Here is a 10962-nt window from a genome sequence, read left to right on the forward strand (position 1 = left end):
AAAGCCTAAATAACAAAAATGTTGGTCTATCACAGCCGTGGGCAAACTACGGCCCGCAGGCCGGATCCGGCCCATTTGAAATGAATAAAACTATTGAAAAAAAAGACCGTATCCTTTTATGTAGTGATGTTTACTTTGAATTTATATTAGTTCACACAAACACTCCTTCCATGCTTTTGTTCCGGCCCTCCGGTCCAGTTTAAGAACCCATTGTAGCCCTCGAGTCAAAAAGTTTGCCCACCCCTGGGCTAGATAGTAAATAGTTTCAGCTTTGTGAGCTGCATGGTCTCTGTTACAACCAGGGACACAAAATAGTCATTGACAATACATAATCAAATTAGCATAACTTGTTCCAGTAAAACTTTATTTATAGAGACAAGTGGTGGGCTGGATTTGGCCTGTGGCCCTTAGGTTTACCAACCCTGGGAACACATGATTGTTTATTCTTGTGTTTTTTTGAAGAATAAAAATAGTATGGTGTACTTGAATTGGCATTTCGTTGTGGTTGCTGATAAATTATTGTTGACTGGAGGCCTGGTGCACAAAAAATCGTGCACTCGAGGTGTGTGTGTGGGGGGTCCTTCAGCCTGGCCTGCGCCCTCTCACAGTCTGGGACCCCTCAGGGGTTGTCTGACTGACGGCTTAGGCCCGCTCCCCAGGAAATCAGGCCTAAGCTGGCAGTCAAACATCCCTCTGGCAGTCCAGGAGCCCTCAGGGGATATCTAACTAATGGTTTAGGCCCACTTTCCTGCAGGGAGTGGGCCTAAGCCATTAGTCGGACGTCCTTAGTGCTGCCACGGAGATGGGAGAGGCTCCTGCCATGCCCCTGCGCTGGCCAGCCATGAGCTGGCTTCTGGCTAAGCAACGCTCCCCCTGTGGAAGCGCACTGACCACCATGGGGCAGCTCTTGCATTGAGCATCTGCCTCCTGGTGGTCAGTGTGCATCATAGCGACTGGTTGTTCCTGGTCATTCCACCCTTAGGGTCAATTTGCATATTACCCTTTCATTATAGAGGATAATAATAGCCTTTCAGGCATGAAATAAATACATTCACTGTTCTAGTTACTGCATATCTTTCTCTGCCTTACCTTGTATTTTACTTATTTATTTTTTAATTTAAAAATATTTTTGATTTCAGAGAGGAAGGAAGAGGGAAGAGAAAGAGTTACAAGCATCAATGATGAGAGAGAATCATTGATCAGCTGCCTCCTGCACATCCCCTATTGGGATCGAGCCTGAAACCTGACAATGTGCCCTTGATCAGAATCGAACCCAGGACCCTTCAGTCTGCAGGCTGATGCTCTATCCATTGAGCCAACTGGATAGGGCTGTATTTTATTTTTTTGTTAACACTTAAAAAAATTATAGCCATCACATATATATATTTCTCAGTAAAAACTTTAGACTGTAGGAGAAATCTAAGTCCTGGTGCCCTTTCGATACCCTTCTCAGTTGCCTTGAAGAATAAAAATAAAATGGTGTACTTGGAAATATCTGATCTTATTTTGGTGTGTTTCCTTCTGGCATTTTGTAATGCTCATCTATAATAATAAAAGTGTAATATGCTAATTAGACCGGATGTCCTTCCGGACGAAGCCAGGGCTGCCAGGGAAGCCCGGGTCCGGATGCCTGCTGGTGGCTGGAGGGAAGCCTGGGGCTCAAGTGCCGGAGGGAAGCTGGTGCTGGCAGCCGGGGGAAGGAAGGTCTACTCTTGCACAAATTTCTTGTATCGGGCCTCTAATATATACATAAAAACCCTAAAAGAAATAGATGTTCTTTTCTTTTAAAAAATAATTAAACTATATCATGTGCTACATACTGTCTTAAAATTTACTTTTGTTTTTTACTCAGATCTTGGGAAATTGTTCCACCTCAGAACCCACAGAACTATCTCATTATTTCAGTTTGGGGTGGAAGATTTCATATGTTGGCTGTGCCATGGTTCACTCAACCCTCCAGTAGTGCTGGACATGTAACACATTGTTTCCATTTTTTGCCTTTACAAATAACTCTCAGTGCACCTCCTTGTCCTGGCACACATATGCCTCCTACCTGTGTGGGAGTATTTCTCTGGGCTAATCCCATGAATTGGAATTATTATTAGCTGAAAATTTTAATGGATGTGCCAAGTGGCCTGCCAAGTGATTATGTTAGTTTAAACTCCTACCAGCAGTGTCATCTGTACACCATTGCCTGGCATTTTAACACTCAAATGAATGCTTTAAAGAAATTCTTAGCCCTAACCGGTTTGGCTCAGTGGATAGAGCGTCGGCCTGCGGACTCAAGGGTCCCAGGTTCAATTCTGGTCAAGGGCATGTATCTTGGTTGCGGGCATATCCCCAGTAGGGAGTTTGCAGGAGGCAGCTGATCGATGTTTCTCTCTCATCGATGTTTCTAACTCTCTATCCCTCTCCCTTCCTCTCTGTAAAAAATCAATAAAATATATTTTTTTTTAAAAAAATTCTTATTCATGTATGTTTTTAAACTTTCAGGGCGCAGTGGCTTCCTATGGCCTGGTCTGAATGTCCCTCTTATGAGGGATGGAGCTGTGCAGACCATTGCCCAGAGAAGCAAGGAAGAGCAGGAGAAGGTGGAAGCTGACATGTTCCAGCAGAGAGAAGAATGGGACCGGAAGAGGAAGATGAAGGTTAAGCGGGAGCGAGGCTGGAGTGGAAACACGTGGGGAGGTGTCAGTCTTGGCCCCCCCGACCCTGGTCCCAATGGAGGTAGCAGAGTCCTGATTTTGCTTACCTTTGTGGCAGAGAGATTGCTTGTAGTTCTGGAGTTCCTTAATATGAATTTATGTATTTACCTGTTTAGATGGCTTTTTTGCAAAAAAAAAGGATTTGAACATCATTGAAATAACTTTACATTATTATCCAGCTGTGTTTTATGGAACATTAGAGGCCCATAACCAAAAGCATTCCACACATAGGATGCAGAGCACCGGGTTCTGGCACTGCTATTGTGTGGCTTCTCAGAGCCTTCCATGTGGTGGTGTGCGTTACGGATCTGCACAACCGTTTCCCAACACAACTGGTTGGGTGCCTGTGGAGCAGCATGGTGTGGGAATTTCCATAACAGGATAAACCAGATCGTTGTCATTAAGCCTCATAAACAGAAAAATGAAAGAAAAATTCAAAATACTTACTAGGCCAAATTAGAAACCAAAGTCCTCTGCACCCCCTAACACCCATGTATGTAGAGAAAAATCTCGAAAATCCATTCTTGAGGAGGAGATGAAGAATAGACAAGAGTGTGGCTGCTTTCTTAAGTTTGGCTTAAAGAGAAGAGCAGAGGCTGGCAAGTGTGCTTAGAGCTGAACAGAAGGCTTCAGTTGGGAGGAGGAGAAAAAAGATCATGTCCCTAATGGGGACCCAGATTCAGAGTAGAGATAAGTGACAGATTCTGGTGAGCCTGTAGTATTGGTAGTGGGGCAGGATGTGTGAGAGATGTCTGTCCGGTGGCTTCAGCTGGCCTGGGAGGAGGAGGGGGCCATCTGCTGAAGGGAGGATGGGGCAACAATGAGCATGGCTACCAGAATATTTTTTCTTTTTTTTAAATAAATATTTTTATTGATTTCAGAGAGGAAGGGAGAGGGAGAGATAGAAACATCAATGATGAGAGAGAATCATTGACCAACTGCCTCCTGCACAGCCCCTACTGGGGCTCAAGCCCGCAATCCGGGCATGTGCCCTTGACTGGAATTGAACCTGGGACCCTTCAATCCACAGGCCAATGCTCTATACACTGAGCCAGACCGGCTAGGACTGGCCACCAGAATATTTTGATGAAAACTAGGGTACCTGGGACTTTCTTTCAGATTATCCAGAGTGGGAATTGAACAGTGTAGAGAAAAGAGGACTGACCATGAGTTGATAATTGTTGAAGCTGGCTAATGAGTACATAAGCTGTCACTTGGCTATTCTGTTTTTGTATTTGATTAAAATTTTCTGTAGTAAAAAGTTAAAGGCACATAGAGTGTTTGAAGTGGCTATGAGGTGAGTGGAGAGGGGTCTAACTAAAAGGACATAAGAGGCTGACAGGTCGCAGGGAGCTCTTTTTATTTTAAATAAATCTTTATTGTTCAGATTATTACAGTTGTTCCCCCCTTTCCCCCCCATAGCTCCCCTCAACCAGTTCCCACCCTCTGCCTTTACCCCCCCACTGCCCTCATCCATAGGTGTACACTTTTTGTTGCCGGGTCATACACATGGAAAATGTAACTATTTCCATCTGCGACGTGTCCCTGTGTTCGGCCACACAGGGACCATCGCAGCCTCACAGGGGCCGTCTCAGCCTCACAGGGACCATCTCAGCCTCACAGGGAACGTCTCAGCCTCACAGGGGCTGTCGCAGTCTCACAGAGACCGTCTCAGCCTCGCAGGGGCCGTCTCAGCCTCACAGGGACCGTCTCAGCCACACAAGGGAGCTCTTGATTGAATTAGAGACCATGAATGTTTAGGGGTCCAAGTGTGTACTGTGCTTTGACTTCTGTGGCACCCAGCAGGCCAGGTGTGGCCAGACAGCTTCATTGATTCAGGCATAGACAATATGGAGGAGAGAAAAAGGTGAGGGAGTCGAGGATATCCACACGCTCTGGTGGAAATGATGGGCTGTGGTGTGTTGGCTGTGTGGGAGAGGCTATGAAGACTGGAAGGGATAAGAGGGAAAGAAAACAGTGGTCAGGAGTCTGGAGGTGCTGGGGAGCGCCAAGAACCATCGCCTGGGTAGACATTGAATAAGAGCTGGAGGGGTGCAGTCAGGGAGGTGGTGGCCCAGTGTATGAATTTAAAGGTGGAATGGTCTGGTGTTGGTGGAGGCCCAGGGCATGGCCTGAGAAATGGCACCAAAAATTCACTTTCTTTCTCACATAAATGTCGGTAATTATGCCTGTATTGAAAATGCTTTTGTACACTAATTGTATTGACACGTATCTGTATGACTGTTTCTTTTCTTTCTACAGAAACATATGATGATTTTGATACCAGGATACTTGAGGTAGGCACGCTGAACCCAGTACCCAGTTAGGTCTTTCGAGAAGTTGGGAAAGTTTGGGCTGGTGGAGTAGGGATAGGGCACGAGGACTGTGAGGAAAAGCCTTGATGGGTGATGTTCTCTAAGACACAGAGCTGATTTGGGTAAGAAAATAATGAAACTTGAGTTTCAATCTTTTGATACAGGTTCTCCTGACTATTGCCCTTTGCGGGGCACTATCAATTGAGGTCTCATGACAAGGCAGCTTTGGTGGTGTTGATAACAGAATTTGGAAATTACGTTGAGATTTCCTCCTTCCTAAAGCTAAGGTAGCATTAGTGACCTGTCCTTGAATTATGAACTAGCTGAATCTGGCTTTAGTTCAGGGAGCAGGGACTGCAGGAGCCATGGGTCAGGGCTGGGAAGCATGGGGGTGCTGTGATGTCCAGCTCTTGATGGGAAATCACCCTGCAGGCCTTCAAAACAAGCCTGCTTGAGGTGAAGCTCAGTCACTTCCCAGGGCAGTCCCTCAGGTCGTCATCTGCCCTTCGAGCTGGTGCTGCAGCCTTGTTCGTGTTACCTGCATGTGGAATGATCATTTATTGAGTTTGTGACTGAATCTTTTCTAGTATTTCTTCAATATCAGTTGTCTATAGAACTTAAAGTATATTTACAAGTATTTTATGTCTTTGGGTCCCAGTATATACTTATTGGAAGTTAATTCCTTTGAAGAATATTTGTATATGTGGGTTTTTTTTACTGTAAGATGATCCACAGCAGTGGACTCAGCTCCCTTTTCCTTTAACCTCATTTTATGGGAAAGCGGCTTCTATGTAAGCTGTTGAGTTAACAGTTTCATGGTTCCTGGACTTTTTTTTTTTTAATACATTTTATTGATTTTTTACAGAGAGGAAGGGAGAGGGATAGAGAGTTAGAAACATCGATGAGAGAGAAACTTCGATCAGCTGCCTCCTGCACACTCCCCACTGGGGATGTGCCCACAACCAGGGTACATGCCCTTGACTGGAATCGAACCTGGGACCCTTGAGTCTGCAAGCTGACGCTCTATCCACTGAGCAAAACCGGTTAGGGCAGTTCCTGGACTTTTATATGCATCATACACACACAAAAATGCAAGTTTTCCTGTAATTCATAATGTGCAGGTATTTCCAAATTCTCTATTTTCAGGTGAGCCTAATCCTCAACACAGAGATCCGATTGTATGCAATTTTTTTCTATATACTGCATTTTATTTCTAAATGCACATTCTTTCATATTTCAACATCTCTGATATTGGGATGTGTTTTATAGCCACCAGTTGTAAACCATGACAGAGTTTAATCAGCACCTTTTTTCCTTTGCATACGTTTGTTAAAATGGGGTGCATTGTGTTGTGTAGTTTCAAATCTCTTTAAGTTACCTCAGAACTGCTAACAAGCTCTAGCTGGTTTGGCTCAGTGGACAGAGTATTGGCCTGTGGACTGGAGGGTCCCAGGTTCGATTCTGGCCAAGGACACATGCCTGGGTTGTGGGCTTGATCCCCAGTAGGAGGTAAGCTGAAGGCAGCTGATCAGTGATTCTCTCTCACCATTGATGTTTCTATCTCTCTCTCCCTTCCTCTCTGAAATCAATAAAAGTACATTAAAAAGAACTGCTAACAGCCCTGAGAAATAGGAGGAGAGATTCTTATTTCCACTTTATTCCTGAAGAAACAATCTAGGGAGAGGCTTCCTGTGAAGGAAGTTTGCTGTTTGTGCTCATGAACTTGAGGATGACGTGTCTGTTCATGGGTGTGTGTGTGTGTGTGTGCGCGTGTGCACGTGCGTGCATGCGTGCTGCACATGTAAGGTGGCTGCTCCAGTTCCCACTTCAGAGTTTTCTTAAGGTAAAATGTTTATGAAACATTTTGTCTTTTAGGTAAGAAATGTTTTCAATATGACAGCAAAAGAGGGAAGAAAGAAATCGGTCCGTGTGCTGGTCGCCGTGGGGAATGGCAGAGGAGCCGCAGGTGAATGAGGTGCAGTGACGTTAGGGGTGCTGGTGGTGGCGGGGATAGGTGTGGCCTTTATTCAGCCTGAGTCCATGGGTTCATGCTGCTGACCAGACTTTTTCTACTGATAAATGAAATCTTTTGGGGTTTGGGTTCACAAATCTTCTGGTCACCCATGAAATCCCTTAGAGGGAAAAGAAAGAATAGATCTTCCCACATCTGCCTTTTCCTGTGAGGACCAATGGGTATTTTTTTTAAAATATGTTTTCATTGATTCAGATTTTTAGAGAGAGAGAAAGAGATAGGGGAGGAGAGAGAGAGTTTGAGAGAGAAAGAAAGACAGATTAGTTGCCTCCTGTATGCCTCCTTTGTGGGCTTGAGCCCACAACCCAGGCATGTGCCCTGACCAGGAATCAAGCCAGTGACCTTTGGTTCATGGGATCGCTCAACCAACTGAGCCACATGGGCCAGGGCACCAATGGGTATTTTAGAAACACTATTGTGTTATGTATAATAGTGAAAAATGAGGGGAAAGAAACCATTATATTACATGCTCAATAGTAGGGACATAGTTACAAAAAGAATACAGCCATATATTATAATATTCTTAGGTCACTAAGAAATTGTGGAAACTTGACCCCTTGGGGTATGTCCAACTGATGGCAGTCAGACATCCCTCTGGTAGCGTGGGAGCCATTGGGGGATGTCCAACTAAGGGCCTAAGCCGTTAGTCTAAGCCATTAGTCGGACATCTTTAGTGCTGCCGCAGAGGCGGGTGAGGCTCCCGCCACTGCTGCTGCCCTGGCCAGCCATGAGCTGGCTTCTGGCTGAGTGGCACTCCCCCTGTGGAAGTGCACTGACCACCACGGGCTAGCTCCTATGTTGAGCATCTGGTGGTCAGCGCACGTCATAGCGACTGGTCTTTCCACCCTTAGGGTCAATTTGCATATTGCCCTTTTATTATATAGGACATTTGCCAAAGGAAACCAGTCTTAACAGTTATTTTTATATCTTTCCCAGAGATTCTTTATTCATATATCTTTTTTTAAATTTACACAAAGGGATCATAATATGTTGATAATTATATATCTAACTTTTCTCAGCATTATCCAGAGATCTTCCTGTATTAGCATAAAAAGATTCCCCCTCATTCTTTGTACTGATTCCATAGTGTTCCATTGTGTGGGTAAATATAATTTTTGTTACCTTTTCCCTTTGTTGAATATTCATGTTGAGCCCAATTTTGTAGTATTTTTTAAACATCCTTAGTGTTTCTTGTACATGTAATTTGTTGTACTTTGGTACGAATGTCAATAGGGGGAATTGCTGCCTCAAAAGTGTATGCATTTTGAATGTTGATAAGTATTGCCAGAACCCCCCCAAAAGGTTACATGGATTTATGTTCATCTGTACCCTCACACTCTTGCCAGCCCTGAATATAATCAAATGTTACTGATTGTCAGTATCATAGTGAAACCTATCTCTTTGTTTTCATTTCCATTTCTTTCACTATGAGAGCTTGGACATCATTTTGCATGTTTATTGGCCATTATTTCTTCTTTGAGGTCTGTCAGTTCATTTGCTTTGCCCATTTTTCTGTTGTGTGGTTGTTCTTCTCATTGAGGATATAGTTCTTTGTGAGTTAAGGACGTTGGCCCTTTGTTTATCACATATTTTGACTTAGTTTTTTATTTTTTCCACATGTAAATTTTAAACAACAGAAGTTTTAAACCTTTATGTAGTAAATTTATCAGTCTTTTATTACTTCTGATTTTGTGTCTGGATTTCTGGTTTTGTTCTTAGAAAACCTTCATTTAAAGGTTATAAATACATTCATATTTTCCTCTAGGACTTGTATGATTTAAGTTTATTTAAATTAGGAATTGGAATCCATTTGTCCCAGGTTTTCAGATGTCTTGTGTCTCTTATTGACACTATTATGTTACTTTACATAATTAATGGTGACAGCAGACAGTGGAGGCATTTATGGTAACTTGTGATAAACCTCACTTCATGGGGTTAAGTACTCACAAACTCAAGAATCATTGATTTTTATCTCCTAGTTCTTTGAAATCTGAATTGCATTTGAAAGTTCCAGTGAAATCATGGTTTTACTCTATAGCAATGTATGTTTTCCCAGCCTTTCTGGTTATTGTAATGTATTTTCAAAAATATTCAAAACCATGTTTAGTTTTATTGAGTTTATTTAGTTTTATGCAGAGATTAATAAAAGCTAATATTATGGATTTTATATCCCCAAAGTGTACTGTTTCCCAAAGTCCCAGAACAGAGAAGCAAATTTCTAGCCTCCTGCTTCGTCATTCATTTAGCATAGCAGGTTTGCTGTGGACAGAGGAGAAATAAAGTGCTATGAAATATTGTAGGAGCCGAAACATAGAATGTGGTCAAAGATGTGCCAAACATATGCCTTTTTTCATATTTTGGCTTTTTCTTTTAAAGGTTTTGCCATTGGAAAAGCCACTGATCGGGCGGACGCTTTCAGAAAAGTAAGTACTTTTTTCCTTCATTGACAGTAAGAGATCAGTAGGCTATGTGCTAGACATGATGGAAACTACACACAAAAATAAACTAAAATAACCCTCTGCTGAGACTTCTTGTCCAAGTTCCCACATCTCACAAAGAGCAGTTTCGGAAATACCCATGTTCTTTCACATCATTTTCATCAGACTTGTGGTTGTTACCAAAATTGCGAGACAGCTGGGAAAGTGTCTCACACTGACAGAATCTCCAAGGACACTAAGGAATTATTGTTAATTTTTTGAGGTTGTGATAGTGATATTATGGTTAAGTTTCTTTTTTTATTAAATTTTTAGCTTTTAGAAATATATACTGAAATTGTTGTGTAAGTTTGAAATTTTCCATAGTAAAATATTTTATGAGAGGTTTTTTGTTAATCCTTAGCAGAGGATATTTTTTCTATTGATTTTTAGACAGAGTGGAAGGGAGGAATGGGAGGAGGGCGAGAGGAGAGAGAAGTATCTATGTGAATAAGATACATCGATTGGTTGCCTCCTGCATGCACCCTGACCAGGGCCTGGACCAGCCTGCAACCCAGTCTTTGACCGGGAAACAAACCTCAGACCCTTCGGTGAGAGGGCTGATCCTCCAAACACTGTGCAACACCAACCAGGGCAAAAGATATTTTGGAATCTCTGAGAAAAAGTACATTCCAACAGTAGATTAAGAAAAATATTTTTCATCTTTCAGGCAAAGAACAGAGCAGTTCACTATTTGCATTATATAGAACGATATGAAGACCATACAAGTGAGTATTAATCTTTTCTTTTAAAATTTGCAAGGCTGTGTTGGCTCATTGTGTGGCAATATATCTCTGTGGTAACTTTGTTTTTCTATGCTTGTTGCTACGTTCTTACAATCAACATGTAGAATGTAGAAGCAAACTTTCTCTCCTGAGAGGGTTGTGATGGGTAATCAGACTTTGTCACTTATCCTTGGCCACTGTGTGCTGGCTGCTGATGGTTGTTTCAGTTGCCATGTAATATTTGCGAGGGCATTAAAGCTCATACCTAACCTTGTTCATCTTTGTGTTTTCATCCTCCAGTATACCATGACATCTCTTTAAGGTTTAAAAGGACACATATCAAGATGAAGAAACAACCCAGAGGTAACTTAAAAACTCTTATAATTTTTTGAAGATAAAGCAGTGCAGTTATAGTTGTTCTATCATGTCCTTTACTTTGCTCACTTTTACTTGAGCTCATTTTGAAAATACCAAACAGAAAGCCTAAGTTAGATTTTAAGAAGCCTGAATAATTTTTATACCTAATTGGTTTTTGAAACACTGCCTCCCACCCTGGCCAGTGTGGCTCAGTTGGTTGGAGCATCACCTGGTACACCAGGGGTGACAGGTTCCATTACTGGTCAGGGTGAGTGCAGGAGGCAGCTGATCAATGTTTCTCTCTCATCATTGATGTTTTTTATATCTCTCGCCCTCTCCCTTCCTCTCTGAAAT

At 42.6% G+C, this 10962-nt stretch overlaps 1 protein-coding gene across 1 annotated transcript in view; it reads left to right on the top strand.

Annotated features, from left to right (window-relative positions):
* MRPS5 (mitochondrial ribosomal protein S5) overlaps positions 1-10962 on the top strand; it is a 24168-nt gene that overhangs the window by 5095 nt on the left and 8111 nt on the right. The window contains exons 4-9 of the mRNA XM_015562254.1: positions 2466-2727; positions 4968-5002; positions 6896-6986; positions 9429-9475; positions 10197-10254; positions 10552-10614. Of these exons, the coding sequence (XP_015417740.1) occupies positions 2466-2727; positions 4968-5002; positions 6896-6986; positions 9429-9475; positions 10197-10254; positions 10552-10614 (556 nt within the window). The remainder of the gene's footprint in view (positions 1-2465; positions 2728-4967; positions 5003-6895; positions 6987-9428; positions 9476-10196; positions 10255-10551; positions 10615-10962) is intronic.

This window comes from Myotis davidii, unplaced genomic scaffold, assembly GCF_000327345.1.
Source record: "Myotis davidii unplaced genomic scaffold, ASM32734v1 scaffold758, whole genome shotgun sequence".
Taxonomy (NCBI): domain Eukaryota; kingdom Metazoa; phylum Chordata; class Mammalia; order Chiroptera; family Vespertilionidae; genus Myotis; species Myotis davidii.